The sequence below is a fragment of the Martes martes genome, assembly GCF_963455335.1.
Source record: "Martes martes genome assembly, chromosome: 11".
Classification (NCBI taxonomy): domain Eukaryota; kingdom Metazoa; phylum Chordata; class Mammalia; order Carnivora; family Mustelidae; genus Martes; species Martes martes.
Window position 1 is genome coordinate 102171912 of NC_137899.1, and position 19772 is coordinate 102191683.

The 19772-nt window shown below is 54.9% G+C and overlaps 1 protein-coding gene across 1 annotated transcript in view; it reads right to left on the reverse strand.

Moving 5' to 3' along the window:
* Positions 1–11179: 11179 nt before the first annotated feature.
* Positions 11180–19772, reverse strand: part of KCNH2 (potassium voltage-gated channel subfamily H member 2) — a gene marked incomplete at its 5' end in the record, with an annotated part of 31719 nt that continues 23126 nt past the window's right edge. Inside the window, 10 exons of the mRNA XM_080818793.1 lie at positions 11180–11746; positions 13001–13178; positions 13446–13632; positions 13705–13977; positions 14577–14676; positions 14931–15124; positions 16288–16540; positions 16972–17171; positions 17512–17899; positions 18369–18797. Coding sequence (XP_080674919.1) covers positions 11597–11746; positions 13001–13178; positions 13446–13632; positions 13705–13977; positions 14577–14676; positions 14931–15124; positions 16288–16540; positions 16972–17171; positions 17512–17899; positions 18369–18797 — 2352 coding nt within the window. The 3' untranslated portion in view covers positions 11180–11596. The remainder of the gene's footprint in view (positions 11747–13000; positions 13179–13445; positions 13633–13704; positions 13978–14576; positions 14677–14930; positions 15125–16287; positions 16541–16971; positions 17172–17511; positions 17900–18368; positions 18798–19772) is intronic.

The following is a 19772-nucleotide window of genomic DNA, read 5'->3' on the forward strand; positions in this document are numbered from 1 at the left end:
ACACACACACACACACACACATACATATATGTGTGTGTGTGTGTGTGTGTATTTCCCTCTGTCTTTTCCCCTGGTTTTGGGTCTCTTCTGATTTGGTTAGAGTATATTTTTCTGGGGTAGTTACTACCTTTTTTAGTATTTTTTTCTCTCACTCATCTATTCTTAGCTGGATAAAATGACAAGGTGGAAAAACTCATCACAAAAAAAAGAACAAGAGGCAGTACCAAAAGCTAGGGACCTGATCAATACAGATATTAGTAATATGTCAGAACTAAAGTTCAGAATGATGGTTATGAAGGTGCTAGCTGGGCTCAGAAAAAGCATGGAAGATATTAGAAAATCCCTCTCTGGAGAAATAAAAGAACTAAAATATAACCAAGTTGAAATCAAAAAAGCTATTAATGATGAGCAATCAAAAATGGAGGCGCTTACTGCTAGGATAAATGCAGCAGAAGAGAGAATTAGTGATATAGAAGACCAAATGATGGAGAATAAAGAAGCTGAGCAAAAAACAGACAAACTACTGGTCCACGAGGGGAGAATTCAAGAGATAAGTGATACCATAAGACAAAAAAGTATTAGAATTATCAGGATCCCAGAAGAAGAAGGGGGGGGGCAGAAGGTATATTGGAGCAAATTACAGTAGAGGATTTCTCTAATCTGATGAAGGGAACAAGCATCAAAATCCAGGAAGCACAGAGAACCCCCCTCAAAAATTGATAAAAATAGGTCCACACCCTGTCATCTAATAGTAAAACTTACAAGTCTTTGTGACAAAGAGAAAATCCTGAAAAAAATCCTGAAAGCAGCTCAGGACAAGAGGTCCACTATCACACTATGGTAGAAATATTAGATTGGCAGCAGACCTATCCACAGAGACCTAGCAGGACAGAAAGGACTGCATGATATATTCAAAGCACTATACAAGAAAAAATATGCAGCCAGGAATACTATATCAGCTAGGCTGTCACTGAAAATAGAAGGAGAGATAAAAAGCTTCCAGAACAAACAAAAATTAAAAGAATTTGCAAACACCAAACCATCCCTACAGGAAATATTGAAAGGGGTCCTCTAAGCAAAGAGAGAGCCTAAAAGTAACAGACCAGAAAGGAACAGAGACAAGGTACAGTAATAGTCACCTTACAGGCAATACAATGGCACTAAATTCCTATCTTTCAATAGTTACCCTGAATGTAAATAAGCTAAATGCCCCAATCAAAAGACACAGGGTATCAGTATGGATTAAAAAAAAAAAAAAAGACCCATCGATATGCTGTCTACAAGAAACTCATTTTAGACCCAAAAACACCTCCAGGTTTAAAGTGAGGGGGTGGAAAACAATTTACCATGTTAATGGACATCAAAAGAAAGCTGAGGTGGCAATCCTTATATCAGATAAATTAGATTTTAAGCCAAAGACTATAATAAGAGATGGAGAAGGACACTATATCATACTTAAAGGGTCTGTCCAACAAGATCTAACAGTTTTAAATATCTATGCCCCTGACATTGGAGCATCCAATTATAAAAACTAATTAATAACAAAATCAAAGAAACACAGCAACAATAATACAATAATAGTAGGGGACTTTAACACCCCCCTCACTGAAATGGACAGATCATCTAAGCAAAAGATCAACAAGAAAATAAAGGCTTTAAAGATTTTAATTATTTATTTATTTGACAGAGAGAGAGAGAGCACAATCAGGGGGAGAGGCAGAAGGAGAGAAAGAAGCAGGCTCCCTGCAAAGCAGGGATATGGTACTTGATCCCAGGACTCTGGGATCATGACCTGAGTCTAAGGCAGTGGCTTAACCAAGTGAGCCACCCAGGCACCTGGAAATAAAGGCTTTAAATGACACACTGGACCAGATGGACATCACAGATATATTTAGAATATTCTATCCCAAAACAAAAGAATACTACTCTACTACACATTCTACTCTATACTACTATATACTACATACATATAAACTATATATATATATATATATATATATATATATATATATATACACATTCTACTATACCACTCCACATTCTACTCTAGTGCACATGGAACATTCTCCAGAATAGATTACATCCTGGGTCACAAATCAGGTCTCAACTGGTACCAAAAGATTGGATCATTCCCTGCATATTTTCAGACCACAATGCTCTGAAACTAGAACTCAATCACAAGAGGTAAGTTAGAAAGAACTCAAATACATGGAGGCTAAAGAACATCCTACAAAGAATGAATGAGTCAATGAGGAAATTAAAGAAAATTTTTAAAAATTCATGGAAACAAATGAAAATGAAAACACAACTGTTCAAAATATTTGGGACACAGCAAAGGTGGTCCTGAGAGGAAAGTATATAGCAATACAAGCCTTTCTCAAGAAACAAGAAAGGGGGCTCCTGGGTGGCTCAGTTGGTTGGGCAACTGCCTTCGTCATGATCCTGAAGTGTAGGGATCGAGTCCCACATAGGGCTCCCTGCTCGGCAGGGAGTCTGCTTCTCCCCTCTCATGCTCATTCTCTCTCTCTCTCTCTCTCAAATAAATAAAATCTTAAAAAAACAAACAAACAAGAAAGTTCTCAAGTACACAACCTAACCCTATATCTAAAGGAGCTGGAGAAAGAACAGCAAAGAAAGCCTAAACCCAACAGGAGAAGAGAAATAATAAAAATCAGAGCAGAAATCAATAAAATAAAAACCAAAAGAACAATAGAACAAATCAACAAACCTAGGAACTGGTTCTTTGAAAGAATTAATAAGACTGATAAACACCTGGCCAGACTTATCAAAAAGAAAAGAGAAAGGACCCAAATTAAAAAAATCATGAATGAAAGAGGAGAGGTCACAACCAACACCAAAGAAATAAAAACAATTATAAGAACATATTATAAGCAACTATACACCAGCAAATTTGACAATCTGGAAGAAATGGATGCATTCCTAGAGACATATAAACTACCAAAACTGAACCAGAAGAAATAGAAAACCTGAACAGACCCTTGACCAGTGAGGAGATTGAAGCAGTCATCCAAAATTTTCTGACAAACAAAAGCCCAGGGCCAGATGGCTTCCCAGGGGAATTCTACCAAACATTTAAAGAAGAATTAATACCTATTCTCCTGAAACTATTCCAAAAAATTGAAATGGAAGGAAAACTTCCAAACTCATTTTATGAGACCAGCATTATTACTTTGATCCCAAAACCAGACAAAGACCCCATCAAAAAGGAGACTTACAGACCAATATCCTTGATGAACACAGATACAAAAATTCTCATCAAAATACTAGCCAATAGGATCCAACAGTACATTAAAAGGGTTATTCACCATGACCAAATGGGATTTATTCCTAGGATGCAAGGTTGGTTCAACATCTGCAAATCAATCAATGTGATACAATACATTAGTAAAAGAAAGAACAAGAACTATATGATACTCTCAATAAATGTAGAAAAGGCATTTGACAAAGTACAGCATCCTTTCTTGATCAAAACTCTTCACAGTGTAGGGATAGAGGGGACATACCTCAATATCATCAAAGCCATCTATGAGAAAACCACAGTGAATATGATTTTCAATGGGGAAAAACTGAGAGCTATTCCCCTAAGGTCAGGAACATGGCAGGGATGACCACTATCACCACTGCCATTCAACATACTACTAGAAGTCTTAGCCTCAGCAATCAGACAACAAAAAGAAATAAAGGGCATCTGAATTGGCAAAGAAGAAGTCAAACTCTCACTCTTTGCAGATGATATGATACTTTATGGGGAAAACCCAAACTGCTAGAACTCATACAGGAATTCAGTAAAGTGTCAGGATATAAAATCAATGCACAGAAATCAGTTGCATTTCTATATACCAACAGCAAGACAGAAGAAAGAGAAATTAAGGAGTCGGTCCCATTTAAAATTGCACCCAAATCCATAAGATACCTAGGAATAAACCTAACCAAAGAGGCAAAGAATCTGTGCTCAGAAAACTATAAAGTATTCATGAAAGAAATTGAGGAAGACACAAAGAAATGGAAAAACGTTCCATGCTCATGGATTGGAAGAACAAATATTGTGAAAATGTCTATGCTACCTAAAGCAATCTACACATTTAATGCAATCCTTATCAAAATACCATCAATTTTTTTCAAAGAAATGGAACAAACAATCCTAAAATTTATATGGAACCAAAAAAGACCTTGAATAGCCAGAGGAATGTTGAAAAAGAAAACCAAAGTTGGTGGCATCACAATTCCAGACTTCAAGCTCTATTACAAAGCTGTCATCATCAAGACAGTATGGTACTGGCACAAAAACAGACACACAGATCAATCGAACGGAATAGAGAGCCCAGAAATGGACCTCAACCCTAGGGTAAACTAATCTTCGACAAACCAGGAAAGAATGTCCAATGGAAAAAAGACAGTCTTTTCAGCAAATGGTGTTGGGAAAATTGGACAGCCACATGCAGAAGAATGAAACTGGACCATTTCCTTACACCACACACAAAAATAGACGCAAAATGGATGAAAGACCTCAGTGTGAGACAGGAATCCATCAAAATCCTTGAGGAGAACACAGGCAGCAACCTCTTTGATCTCAGCCACAGCAACTTCTTCCTAGAAACATCACCAAAGGCAAGGGAAGCAAGGGCAAACATGAACTATTGGGACTTCATCAAGATCAAAAGCTTTTGCACAGCAAAGGAAATAGTCAACAAAACCAAAAGACAACTGACAAATAGGAGAAGATAATAGCAAATGACATATCAGATAAAGGGCTAGTATCCAAAATCTATAAAGAACTTTTCAAACTCAACACCCAAAGAACAAATAATCCAATCAAGAAATGGGCAGAAGACGTGAACAGACATTTTTGCAAAGAAGACATCCAGATGGCCAACAGACTCATGAAAAAGTGCTCAACATCACTCGGCATCAGGGAAATACAAATCAAAACCACAGTGAGAAATCACCTCACACCAGTCAGAATGGCTTAAATTAACAAGTCAGGAAACGACAGATGTTGGCGAGGATGCAGAGAAAACGGAACCCTCCTATGCTGTTGATGGAAATGCAAGCTGGTGCAGCCACTCTGGAAAACAGTATGGAGGTTCCTCAAAAAGTTGAAAATAGAGCTACCCTATGACCCAGCAATCACACTACTGAGTATTTATCCTAAAGATACAAATGTAGTGACCCAAAGGGGCACGTGCACCAGAATGTTTACAGCAGCAACGTCCACAATAACCAAACTATGGTAGAACCTAGATGTCCATCAACAGATGAATGGATAAAGAAGATGTGGTATATATACACAATGGAATACTATGCAGCCATCAAAAGAAATGAAATCTTGCCACGCGCAATGACACGGATGGAACTAGAGGGTATTATGCTGAGTGAAGTAAGTCAATTAGAGAAAGACAATTATCATATGATCTCTCTGATATGAAGAATCTGAGAGGCAGGGCAGGGGTTCATGGAGGGTAGGGAGGGAAAAAATGAAACAAGATGGGATTGGGAGGGAGACAAACCATAAGAGACTCTTAATCTCAGGAAACAAGCTGAGGGTTGCTGGGGGGTGAGGGGGATAGGGATGGGGTGGCTGGGTTATGGACATTGGGAGGGTATGTGTTATGGTGCATGCTGTGAATTGTGTAAGACTGATGATTCACAGACCTGTACCCCTAGGGCAAATAATACATTATATGTTAACTTTATTAAAAAATGAAAAAAAAAGTGTCTCAAAATAATCACCTTAGAAGTCTCTGCACTTTGAATTTGTTTCAGTATTTTTGAGGACTTGAGCTAGATGATATGGTCCCTATGTGGTGAGACCAGCAGGACACCGAGGAAGATGTCTCTTACCATACAAGCAGGTAAGGTCTCACGTGAGCAGCCAGGCTGAGTACTTTCCAGTTCCCAAGGGACTATCCACCACTTGGGGGAAATATGTATCCCATAGACCCGAAGTTGGAACTGAAAAGCCCTAAGAGGACTCTCCCTCAGCCTTGACCGTCAGAGGATTAACGGGCAGGCACACGGAGAGCACTAGTGGGAGCCCGATACACAGAGGCCAGTTGGAAACTGGACACTGGGAACAAGACATGCTGTCAAAGTGCCCGCAAAGTCTCCCCAGGACCACGAGGGAGGTGTCTTGGAGGAGATGTAAAGATGACCAATACTCAGCCCGTCCCCTTTCGGAAAAGAGACAAAACAACAGGTGCAGTGTGGTGGGGACTCTAACACAGGTCTGAGGCCAGAGCTACACGGAAGCTTAGATCCACAGAAACACCCAGAGATGTGCCCTGCAGGAGGCAACATCTGAGCTAGGACTTCAAGGATGGATGGATTTGCCCAGAGCAGGAACAACGGAGTTTGCTTTCCAAGAAGAGGGAAGGACGGAGCAAAAGCAGGGGGAACACAAGCATAGTTAACAGGCCCTGATCTCGTGTGGCTGGAGTGTCAGGCACAGAGTAGGGGAAGTATGAGGGCAGGTGAGTCTGGAAAGGACTAAGGACCTTGTGTCCTGCAGGCAAACAGGCCATCTCTCCCTTTAGGGCCTGGGCCCACTCTGGCCCACTCTGGTCCATCTGCTGATGGGCAAGCGAGTGGCAGAAAAGGCCTGATATTAGACCTCCTTCTCCCCAGCCCTGCAGAGAACAGACCCTAGAAAAATCAGCCAGGCTATATGGCTGCCTCTGAAGGTTTGGTCAGGCTGGGGACATGGCACCCGAGAGGGTGGTGCGGGAAAGTAGAGCAGGGGCTCCCCAAAGCCCAGGTGAGCAGGGGCCATCCCGGGATGTCCAGAGATGCCCCGAGATGCCCACCAGCAGAGATTGCAGCTCCAGAGGGCACAAGACAAGGTCTCTAATTGTAACTCAGAGCAGGGCCCCAACCCCAAGTGTTGAGTTGAGCCAAGAGAACGAGGTGGAAGACGTAAAGAACGCAGGCCCTTAGGGCTCCCTCCGGGGTACCAGATCCACGTCTGCTCATAGCAGGAGAGAGTCAGGGAGTGCCAAAAACCCTGGGCCACTTGCTCACCCCTCATGCCTCAAGCCTGGAAGACACAACTCCCTAGAGTCTAGCATGCGGACCCTTTTGATGTTAAGGATTTTACTGCTAATCACTACCCAAATCCAGAAATGTTCCTTTAGGAAATAGCTCGGTGCCTGCTCTGGGAGAGCCACTGTGCTTGGTGCTGGAGGGAAACAGACAGGGACACAGTGTAGCAGAGGCAATAAGCTCCCCGGATCTGGCAGTTCAGGGTCAGGGGTGGGGAGGAGAGGGAGAGCAGAGGATGCTGGAGTAGCACAGGGAGCCCCCAGCTCCGGGGAGGGGGTGATCCAAGCGTTTCTTACAAGAATCACCTGAGGACCAGCAGGAATTCACCAAACAAAGGGCCCTCCAGACAAAGGAGAAGCTACACAAGTCTGCAGGAGAGAGAAGGTTCTCAAAATCCCAGACTCTTGCAAAGGTCTCCTAGTCACTGTCCCTAGAGCAAGGGCAGCAGGGTGCCCAAGAGTTACACCAGCAGGTGGAGGCTTGGCCCCGTGGGTCCACACTCCCATGCCAGTCTGAAGCTGCTGATGTCTGGCAAGTGACTTCAGCCTCTTGGGCTTTGCTTTCAGGCGGTGGGAATAACACTCACCACTAAGGACATGCTCAGTGAGTATCGGTTACTCTTATGTGTTCATGAAATGTGAGAGCTGCCCCTGTCTGGGCTGAGCAGGGGCGAGAATCCAGGTAAGGACAGGTGCAGAGCCAAGCTTGCACCTGGATCCTGAGCAGTGGCTGCGTTCCCAGGCGAGGACACCCTCAGGGCCCCACTCAGCTCCTGGACCTTCAGGTGCAGAGGTGGAGGTCGGGGGAGGCAGCCTGGTCCCGTGCTGTCATCAGGTCCTATCCCAACCCCTGACCACACTCCAGCTCCAAGCCCTGCCGCCTGCCTGCCTGCCTGCCCAGATCATTTTCCTTGCCCACCGCAGCCTCTTCCAGCCCCAACCCCACCCTTCTGGCCCTCTTGGTTTGGAAGAACCCTCAGCTCAGGACCACAAATCCCCCACACTTGGGAGCCCAGCTCTGCAGGAGAGGAGGTGACTTTACCCTCACCTTTGCCTTTCCCTCCACCAAAGTCCTTGTGGCTCTGGGAGCCCAGGTGACAGGGGAAACCAGAAAACGGGTCTGGGACAGCGTTCAGTGGCCACAGAGGTGTGCTGAGCAGACATGAGGACTGGCATGGGGGAGAACTTGGTGACGGGGGAGGGTGTGAGGTGAGAGGAAAGCCCTGGGAAGGTGCCCTCTTTCTGCTTCTGCCAATCATGGGAGGCCTTCCCCAGCCCCTGCCTGTCTGGTCAAAGGGTATCTGTCCCTGGGAGGAGGGCAGTATTTGTATTCATCCATCCATCCGTCCATCCATCCATCCATCCGTCCATCCATCCGTCCATCTGTCCATCCGTCCATCCATCCATTCAGGAAACACAGCATATCCCAGTGCGAGGTACTGTCCTAGGCCCCGCAGAATGAACAGGCCCCATGCCCATGCTGCTCCCTATCTACGGCTTCAGGCCAGGAGAGGAACAGCCTAGTGTGCAGAGGGCCTCCTTCTTGTCTTTCTTTCTGGGCTCCAGGAATGATTCCCCTAAAGCGCCCTTTTACCAGGCTCCCAGACTACTGGCTTCTGATGGCCCTTCATCCCCCTTCCAAAGCATATATACTGATGGTTTCTATAAAATTAAATAAATAAATAAATAAATAAAATAACAAATTAGATGAGATGGACATTAAAAGAGTGGGTGATGCAGAGAGCAAGGGTGGCCCCCGGAGGGCCATAGCCTGCCGCTAGGCTGTACTCCCAGCTAGAAGACAGGAGCTAGAGCTGCACCCACCCCTCTCCCACACACCTGAGAACCCCCAGGTCTCGGGGATGCAACAAGGACCCCGTAAGGTGCAGCCAGTCTGGACCCAGGGCCCCACTACGGATGGTCATGGCCACCTTCTGCTTTGGGCAGACCCTGCCCAAAAACTTGACCTTCGGGGCTGCAGGTACAGCTGTAGTTTATAGCACTACTCATGTGCGTTGGGCAGACCATGACCCAGGGCTGGCAGGAGGAGGGGCTGTCACCCGACCCGGAGCCGGAAGGGGCAGAGCAGGCTCGGAATGGGAGTTGGAGGTGTCTCCCTGCGAGGCTCCCAGACTGTGGTGCACTCCCAGTCACCGCAGCCCTGCCTGCCTTTCAGGATCCACACGGCCCAGGTTTGAGCCTGCGTCCTGCGGCCAATGAGTGTCAGCCCCGGTGTGCCGCCCGGAGGGTCACTGTCACTCCTCCCGTGCGGTCTGAGGTTGTGCGGTCACCCATCATCCCACCCCTGAGGGCTAAATATCACACGGACTGAGCACCTAGCTGCACCTGGACTGGTAGAATGATCCAGTAAATGTTGTCCTCCACCCACCCTCGAACCTCAGCAGGTGGCAGCCGGCGGGGACCTGGCGTGGGGCATCCGAGCCACCCTTGCAGCAACCCCGTACGGACTGAGCAGACTGACCCCCCGGGACACCCATGTGCTTTCATCGCAGACAAGCGCCGAAGCCCACATGCAGCCGGTGGCCGACTGCGGGGGCTGGCATGGTGCTCCCTCCCCACCAGGCGCCCACCAGCACCAGCCCTGACTCACTGGGATGGCCCCAGCCCCTCTCCCCGGCTCCCCAGCCTCCACCCCTGCACCGGGGCGGAGTGGTGTGAACCGTAGCTGAGCTCCCGGACGAGGATACGCTAAGGCCAAGGGCGGACGGTAACGAGGATCGAGTCAACATCTGCGCACCGGCCCTTGGCCCAGCTCACACGGACCCGGTGTGCCAGGGGCACTGAGCTGTCTGTACATCACTTCTCAGCGGCAGCCTCAGGGTCACCTCCGCTTGGGTCTGTCTCTGCCCCACCCCCACCATCCCCCACCCCCCACCCCCTACACCACATACATCAACCCACCAGGAAGTCCCGTGTGTGACCACCCAAGTGATGAGCATGTGTGGCAGATCCCAGGAGGGGAGCCAGGGCCCTGGGGCAGAGTCACCTGGACAGAGGGAGATTTTCTCCCTGCTCTGGGCACAGCAAGAGCCCTCCGGGCTGCTCAGAGACTGGGTTCTCTGCTCCCATCGCCCACCCCACCCCAGCCACGGGCCGTGAGAACAGCCACATTTGATTTTAAAGCCAATTAACAAACCCACTGCCAAGGGTCAGGAGTTGTGGGGGTTAAGTAGGGAACCACTCCGTCAGCTCCAGAGGCCTGCTGCAGTTGCCTGTAAACAGAGCCGGCCACTGCCCCTCGGCTCCTCCTGCTGGCCAGCAGGTGCCTGCCATGGTCACGGCCAGCCGCGGCTCCAGGAGGCTGTGTCCTCGCAAGCCCAGCAGCACACGTGTGTGTGTGTGTGCGCGCACGTGCGCGCACAACCCTTCCCTGGCCCCGGGATGTACACTGTGACTGGCTCCCCCGCTAACAGCAATGAGCCACTCAAAAAATTCCACCCTCTCTAGGCAGCAAGTCTGTGGCCAAGGATCACAGGTGCTCAGGAGACTACTGTGACCAGGGTGGGGCCCGTCTGCAGCCAGACACCTGGGGAGCTCTGGCTGGGGCTAGAAAAGCAGTGTGCCCAGAACTGGGGTGCTGTGGGGGCCCAACTATACTGGGTCCGCGTGAGTCTGGGTTAAGGTCAAGATAAGGCTAAGTCAGGTGGTTGGGGATGTGAGTCAGAAGGAACCAATACGGCACTGGGTCAGGGTCAGTGTGGGCTGGGCCCGTGAAGTGTGTAAGGCAACAGGCCAGCGTAGGGCCGTGTTATCAGTCAGCGGGGCCAGCTCTGGGAGCCAGGATGCCACCCAGCAAAACATGACCCTGAGGGGCTAGACCCAGGCCTGGCATTCCACTAGGATGATCCCTCTATTCAAAACAATCCAGGTGGTTCTTTGCTATCCCGAATCCAGGGCCACCGGAAGCAGGAATCCCCGGAGGTGACCCACATCAGCCCCCAGGGAACACCCTCTGTGCACGCTCCAGACAGCCCCTGCAGGCCCTGTGCGCACATATGCACCCAGTCCCCGAGACCCCAGTGCATGTGCGCACACGAGTGTGAGTGTGAACATGGGATACAGCATGTGCCCCCCTACCCGTCTCCCAGCACTGCACGAGTCTCCTCAGGATAATTATTTATTATTCATGGTCATCAGCATCTTCATTAATTATTCATATGATCCTTAATTATTATCCTTAACAATAAGAGCAGTAAATAGCAGAAAAGTCCTTGAGGTGCCTAAGGCCCAGGGCCGGGTGCCTCCGGGCAGTTAGACCAGCTAATGCCCCCAGGGCAGTGGGGAGACCACAGACCCCCATCCACTGCCCGGCCCTGTCCCCTGCCCCTGCCCCTGCCCCTCCTGTGGGGGCCCAGGGGATTGCAGGCGGAGATGGTCCCGAGGGCTGGGGGAGGGGCTGTGCCTTCGTTCCTCTCCCCTTTCTTGGCCAGGGCCTCCCGGGCAGGGCCTCTGAGGGGAGGGGCCCAGGCAGTGCGCTGAACCCTGGGTGAGCCACGTGTCCACACCGGGCAGCCCCACTAACTGCCCGGGTCTGAGCCATGTCTGTGCAGGGGCTGGGAGGTGAGGGCCCCCAGCTGGCCCGGCAGGGAGAGGCGTCGAGGGGGACCGTCTTGGGGGAGCTCTGGGGCCCCCGGGGGGAGCTCCTCGAACGCCATGAACTGGGAAACCTGCAGAGAACACAGCGTGAGCAGAGGAGGGAGACTGCGGATGCGGCAGAGAGGACCAGGAGAATTCAGGGACAGAGGACTGGAGGACAGAAGAGGGTTGGAGGGGACAAGCGGAAGGGCCAAGGCACACAGGGCAGCACGTGGAGCATGAAGGGGAGGTGCGGAGGCCGCAAGCAGAGAAATGCATTCTCCGTGGGCAAGAGCCCAGCTGTGCAGCTGGGAGCCCGGGGAGCCATCCGTGACCCCGGGGAGCACTCCAGGCTGCAGCCACTCCCTTCCCCAGGGAACACAGCAGATGACTCCAAACCCGACCCAGAATACGGGGCCCTGAGTTGGGACACAAAGAAATGAGGCTCCTTCCTCCCATTTGGAAAGAACTCGGGGACCCAGAAACAGAGGCAGGCTGGCGGCCAGGCCTCAGAAGGCCAGGGAGAGTGCCAGGGCGGGCGGGAGGGGTTTGCGGATGCTGCCGACTGTGCTGGGAGATCTCCGCGGGGGAGGCCGTGAAGGGAGACTGGCACGTTTGCTGACGTGGGCCCTGGTGTCTGCAAACAGGAGCAGGCAGCATATGGGAGGGGGAGCAGGTGCCAGAGGAAGGGGGGGCAGATCCCAGGCGACCTCTAGGAGCCAGAAGAGCCCCGTTCTTGGGGCCCAGGCACAGCTGTCTTGTCAGAAGACTGGGAACACACGTGTCCACTCAGGAGAGGACAAAGGGCAACAGAGACCCACTCCAGCAGAAGAGAGGAGATGCGGGCCAGAAGTGCCACCCTGGGGCTTAGCCAAAGCCCTCCAGACAGCCCTGCGAGGCAGCCAGCGTGACAGCCACTGGCTGGCCACAGAGCCAGAACTGAGCAGCGCCCGTCACGGCAGGGAGCTCGGACCCTGTAGGCACTCAGCCCCATCACAGGGCGTCTGGCCCACCCAGCCCCCTCCTCGGGAGACCCCTCGTGGCCACGACACAGACACCTTGAGCAGATCTGGTCATTTAGGTGACACCTCTCAGCCTGCTGGTTTCCTCTGCCCCGCTTCTGGGGGGCTTTGGCTTGGGGGGGCTCTCCTGCCTTGCCCTGTGCCCACAGCTCCCGAGGAAGCCTTCCTCCGAGAGCGCCATCGGGGACGAGGGCAGAAACGGGGGCGGGAGGAAGCTACGGCCCAGTGCCGAGCCAAAGGACAGCAGAGCAGGCCTGGGGCGGAACTGGGCCAGAGAAGGCGAGGCCGGGGTGCCCTGGGCAGGGGGAGGGCTTTGGAACTTACCTGAGAAAGCGAGTCCAGGGTGAGGGTGGGGACGGGGCTCACAGGCAGCAGGGAGGAGGCGGAGGTGGGACCAGGCCCAGGGGTGGTCACAGCGCTGTAGGCAGGTGGGACCAGAGTCATCTGTCTCTGTAGCAGCTGCAGGACAGTGGCCATGTCTGCGCTCAGCCTGGTCTCCAGCCTGGGGCAAGAAGGAGGAGGGTGCTCTGGCTCTCGGGGGTGGGGAGACCCCAGCAGCTGTGACTTCGGGACCGCCCTATGGACCAGCCCGGTGGGTCCAGCCCAGCCTCCCTCCTGTCTCTAGGTGTGCAGCCCAGGTCTCGGCACCGAATGGAAGAAGGGCACGGTGGCGCACGCACAGAACGCACCCTCCCTTCACCGCGTCCCACTGCGGAGAACCCAGCGATCACACACAGCCCACCAAGCCCACCAGGAGCCACAGCCTCACCTGTGGAGCTGCCTCTGAAGGGCGTCCAGCCTGCTCTCCACGTCGCCCCGGGGCCTCCGGCAGGGGCTGGAGAGGGGCATGTTCAGGAGGCTGGGGGTCGGGGCAGGGCAGCGAGGCAGTTCCTGGTACTGGCGGCCCCGGCTGTCCCCCCAGAAGCTGAAGATGTTGGACACTCCTGAGAAGGCCCCTGGAGCCAGAGAACTGGGTTGAGCCACGTCAGCTGCCACGCCCCGCCCACCCGAGACGGCCCTTACCCTACCTGACAGCGGGTTACAAGTGTCACTGCTCTTCTCACCGTCCTCCGTCAGGGGCTCCCCACCCGGCGGCTCTCCGGGGGGCCTGGGGCTGGAGAAGGGCACCAGGCGGAGGGGGCTGGAGCTGCGGCCTGGGCCCTCATCCTCACTGCTCTCAGGGCTGGAGGGGCCACTGGATGGGCTCTCCCCCCACGGCCCCCCTGGCCGGACCCGGCTACTCGGCCCTGCCCCCGCCCGGCCCGGCCCCAAGGCGGACACCTCCCCTGGCTGTTCCGGGTCTGTGGGAAACAGAGAACAGGCCTCAAAGAAGGAAGGAGGCACGGAAGGGGAGGGGAAGGGAGGGGAGGGGACCAAGCAGGCCTGGCGGAAGGCTGTGCTAGGACGCCCCGGTCTGTCCCTGGCTGTTTCTTCTGCCCTTTTCCCCACCTCAAGCGGACTGAGCTCCCAGGAGCGGGACCAGGTCATCTCTGACCGCCGACTGCCCAAGCACAGGCAGTGGCACTTATGGGCGGGGCTCTCTGAGACCCCCATCGCTGGCCCCTCGCCCCACTCTGCACTGTCTCCTCGCCCTGACATCAGTTCAAGGCAGCGCCAGCCACCTGAGGCCCAAAGAAGCTGAGGCCAGCACTCCCTGGCCCAGGAGGGTGAAGGGCTTCCCGGAGGAGGTGCCAGTTCAAGTGGACATTAGAGAACGGACAACGTTTGGGCAGCTGGGGTGAGAGTGGGCAACACTGACGGTAGGGGTGCAAAAGTCTGCAGGGCCCAGGCGCAGCTGACACAGACCACAGGCCGACTGGCCCCATGCTCCGCCCCCCTCCCGCCCCACCTGGACCCCGCCCGCCGCTCCCCGCCCCGCCCCGCCCCGCCCCCGCCTCACCCTTGTCCGTGCGCCTGCGGAAGGACAGCTTGCGCCTGCGCTGTCTGTTGAAGTCGCCCTCCAGCTCCCCGCTGCCAGGAGACCCGGGGATCATGTTGGTCTGGAACCAAAAGCAGTGTCAGCTCCCTTCTGCACCCACCTGCCTTGCCCAGGTCAGCCCACACCCCCTCATTAACACAGCAAGTGGGGCCCGGAGCTCCCGGCACAGATGTCACCTCTGCCCTAGAAGGAAAGCTGAGTGAGGCTGGGACTTCCACCTCCGACACCATGTGACAGGCAGGGAAAGAGGCCGGAAGAGGTCACGCAGTTGGGGGCAGCCACCAGGGTGCAGCCTGCCCAGGGCAGCCCACTCACGTCCCGCAGGTTGAAGGTGATCTCCAGGCTGGACCAGAAGTGGTCAGAGAACTCAGGGTACATGTCCAGCACCTCCAGCAGGTCATCCCGGTGGATCTTGTGCAGGTCACAGTAGGTGAGGGCCCGCACATCGCCATTGGACTTGCCAGGCCGAGCGTACAGGTTTAAAGGCTCTCCAAAGATGTCATTCTTCCCTGGAGGCCACCAAGAGTGGGGGTTCAGCCCCTGGGCAGCAGCACAGGCAAAGGGCACCTGTCTTCCTGGCCTTCTCACCCCGGACTGGGGTCTGAGGGCCTCCCCTCAGTCTGAGTACCCACCCACCAGCCCCAGCCCCCACAGCCAGGGAAGCATCCACCAGCCCCATCTTCCCCCTGCGCCCAAAGGCGGAACTTGTGAGGCATGAGGGGAGGAGGGAGAGAGCGTGGGTCTCCCCACCTTCCCGTACTGGAAGCAGCCAGCGGGACCAGCCTGGAAAGCCCACTCTGCCCACGGTCCCGGCTTCCTTGGGTTCTAAGCCCACTTGTATCTTGTATCCACCCTCCAAACACCATGTCCTAAACCCCCTCCTGGCCAATCACTGTGCCCTTGGTGTTTTTCAAGCTTAGATCCTAACACAGTGGGGAAACAAGACCAACATTTTGTTTATAGCACAGCACAGCTGACCACAACACACAGCAGGTAACCCCAGAATGTGTCACACATAGCGGCACGTTGTGCGGTGAAACTTTGGTTTTAGTTGTGTCTGGGATGTCTGCGGAGTGAGTACAGGTGTTTGTGCTGAACTGAGAAACAGACATCGAGTATGGCCCATTGTGATGCCTCTGCCCTAAGGCGCAGCTGTCCAGGGCCAAGGGAAGGACAGGCGGAGGGCAGAAGTCCCTGCCAGGCACCCCTGCCCTGTGTACAGATGGGACAGAAGGTTAGGAAGAGAGGGGAAGGGGGGCAAGTCTCCCTTCGCTTTGGAGATGGTGAGCGCTAGGCTGGGCTGTGTCACATGAGGCTGCGGGGAACTTAGTAAATTTCCTTAGTAAAATCAGATGCTTAACCTCCCTCCACTGCCCACGTAGGAGTAACCGGTTTGGTCCCGCCTTCAAAGGCAGCAAGAGTGTTGAGGGGGAACAGAATCCAAGAACCCCCAGAGTTCAGCAGCCCCACCCCATGTGGGGCTCCTCTCCCCTCTCCCCCTTGGAGGGCCTAGGCTTTGGCAAATTAAAGGAACTCAAGGTCCCTGCAGGCAGGCCTGGGTCCACAGCCCCAACAACCGTCCCCTCGGGGAGTTCAGACCTCTTCAGGCCTCGACAAGCCCTTCCCGCCCAGCACCCTGTCCCCCCGCCCTCGACTGCACCCAGCCCCGTACCCAGGATGGCCACGACGACGTCCCCCCGGAGGATCTCAATGGAGCCCCGGGAGATGAAGTAGAGGGCGGTGAGCAGGTCCCCGGCATGCACCAGCGTGTCCCCCGGCGGTGCGTGTGTCGTCTTGAACTTCATGGCCAGGGCCCTCAGGCAGCCCTTGGTGGCCCCTCGGAAAGGTTTGCAGTGCTGGAGCAGCGAGCGGTTCAGATGCAGACAGATGTCTGCCTGCAGGCACTCCGGGAAGCCTTTCAGCACCTGGGGGTGGGGGCCGGGCTCAGCATCCTAGCTTCCGCTGCCCAGCCCAAGACCCTGGGAGGAGCACCAGAGGGTCCACCCCTTCGAGCCAAGCACCCGTGGGGATGACACCGTGCTGCTCTCAGCCTCCATTTTTTGGGGTAAAGTGTCGAGACCCATCCCTCCTTGGGGCTGTTGGAAGGTTTCAAAGCCTCGCCTCTGTGCAAGGGCCAGCTCTGGCCTGCCCCGCGGCGAGAGCGCTCTGGCAAACGAGCTCCATCATCAGGAGGAGGAGAACGCCTCTCCCAGGGGCCTTCGCAGCGCTAACTGGGACCCCTGAACCGCGGAGTGTGATGCCGTCAAGGGTGCTCCCGGCCCCGAGAGAAGTCCCACTGCGGCCTTGCTCCCTTCAGCCCGCCACCTCCAGCCCTTCTCGGAGTCCGGGGCCTCACCGCGTTCATATCGATGCCGTTGGTGTAGGACCAGGCGTGCTGGAAATACTCCTCCAGCCGCTGGCGCAGGGGGTTGGGGATCTGGTGGAAGCGGATGAACTCCCGCACGCGGAGCATCTGCGTGTGGTAGCGGGCGGTGCCCGAGTACAGCCTCTGGATGATGGCGGACACGTTGCCGAAGATGCTGGCGTACATGAGGGCTGGGGGCGGGGGTGAGCGGGCGTCAGCGCCGGGGACCCCGCCCGCCCCTGCCCCGGCTCAGGGACACGCGCAGTCACATCTCCGCCTGAGCACACACAAGAGCTGCACAAACGCAGAAGCCCAGGTCCACGCGCCCTGGGGCTCTGCCTTGTGCCCCAAACATGCCCCAAACTTGCCCCAGCGGTCGTCCCTGCTGCCTCCATGTCCCATGGCCCCCCTCTAGCCCATGTGGCATCTCCCTCTCCTCCATCACAGGCTCCTCCCAGAGTCGGCGCCACACAACACCCACCCCCCCCAACCTGCCACTGTCCCGCCGCCCACCCCCAGGGACACACTCACAGCCAATGAGCATGACACAGATGGAGAAGATCTTCTCGGAGTTGGTGTTGGGGGAGACGTTGCCGAAGCCCACGCTGGTGAGGCTGCTGAAGGTGAAGTAGAGGGCCGTGACGTACTTGTCCTTGATGGATGGGCCACCCAGGCCGCTGCTGTTGTAGGGTTTGCCGATCTGGTCCCCCAGGTTGTGCAGCCAGCCGATGCGGGAGTCCATGTGCGGCTGCTCCATGTTGCCGATGGCGTACCAGATGCAGGCCAGCCAGTGCGCGATGAGCGCAAACGTGCACATGAGCAGGAAGAGCACGGCCGCCCCGTACTCCGAGTAGCGGTCCAGCTTCCGCGCCACGCGCACCAGCCGCAGCAGCCGCGCCGTCTTCAGCAGCCCGATCAGCTGCGGGGGCGGGGGCGGGGCGGGGGGAGACCTTCAGTGTGGGGGCAAAGGAGGAGTCGGGGGGCGCTGCAGCCCTGGGCTCACTATAAGTAAGATCCCCACAAACTTACTCCCAGAACCTCCTAATGACCGAAACACCCCCCGTTCCCTAAGCCCGGCACAGGGTCCCATTAATCCTTGCGCTAGCCCTGTGACCAGACGGCTCATGGGGTCCCCTGCTGAGAAGGGGACTCTGAAGGGTCCCACAGCCACCCTGAGGCACCTGGCCAGAACTCCCCCTGGTTCCCAGGCCACTTCTGTGTGATTTGAACATGGCAGCCGCTTCGGACAGACAGACAGAAAGGCGCGGTGGCCACGGCTTAGCCGGGGCACCTACCGTGGCCCCCTTTCTCTCACTACCTCCCCGTGCCCCACCGCCTCCTCTCCCCCTCCAGGTGCCCTCCCAGCCTCTGCCTCCCCACCAACCGACCTCCTCAGAGCCGGAGCCAAAGATGAGCAGGTCGAAGGGGATGGCGGCCACCATGTCGATGAGGAACCAGCCCTTGAAGTAGTGGACAGCGATGCGGCCGGGGTGGCTGACCACCTCCTCGTTGGCATTGACGTAGGTGGTGCGGAAGTTGATGAGGATGTCCACGATGAACATGATGTCCACGATGAAGTCCACCACGGCCAGGGGCTGGCAGGCGTAGCCACAGTCGGGGGCCTGGGGGCCCTCCTCCGTCTCCTTCAGCAGGAATGCAGCCGAGTAGGGTGTGAAGACGGCCGTGTAGATGACCAGCAGCAGGATGAGCCAGTCCCACACGGCCTTGAAGGGGCTGTAGTGCAGGATGGTCCAGCGGTGGATCCGCGGCGCCTGCAGCTTGTACTCGGGCAGCACGTCGGCGCCCAGGGACAGGACCTGGATGGGCAGGGAGGGCAGAGGTGACGGAGCCATGTCCCCCTGGAGGCTGGCGCCGGGGATCTCCAGGGTGGGAGTGGACGTCACCTCTGCTGGGGCCTCCGGAGAAGAGACCAAGCCAGCAAGAGACTTCCTCCAGACCGAGGAAGGGAGACACCAGCAAGCATCGGTCAGGAGGCCAGTCCCTCAACCAAGTGGCTGTGGCCCCTGCCCGCCCGGGGGCTCGGGCGCTACTCTTCCCCCATGCAGCCCACGGGTCTACCGTCTGGCCACCTGAGCTCAGGACACCAGCCAGTCATACCCAGATGTACGGCTCTCCCCACTCTACCCACCCCACCCCAGTGACACACACCCATCCCCCTGGTTATAACTCCTCGAGACGACCTTGCCCAACCCCCACCCCAAACACCACACACACCACTCACACGCACCATGATCCCAGTATAGAAAATGCTACAAGGGCTAAGACTCCAAGCCTGGGTGACAACCCCAGGAGGCATAACTTCAACACATAAAATGGTGGTGGGCACTGCCACTCCCAGGGTCCCAGGGACTGAGAGCCTAAAGGTCCCTTTGCTGCTGGCCCAAGGGTACCAGCCACCCAGACTCAGGCCCTTGGCTTCCCTGGGGGAGAGACCAAGGCACAGACCCCTGCCACCCCCCCCAAGCCCCTGTCCTCAGACCCAGGGCCGCCTTCAAGCTCTGCCCTCCCACACTCCTACAAAGGCCCACAGAAGCCCTAAGCCAGCCATAGACGTCCCTACATGAACACAGCCAGCGAATGTTCCCAAGTGTCCTACCCAGCTCTGCACAGGCTCAACGGTCAGGCAGAGGCGGGCCTGCCATCCCCACTACATGCCAGCAGCCGTGCCCTTCTCTTCCCAAGCAAAAACTAGGAAGAACCGAGGCCAGCTTTCCCACACTAGGCCAGGAGCCTGGCTGTCCCCTGTTGCCTCCCTCTGCCCCCCGGAATCC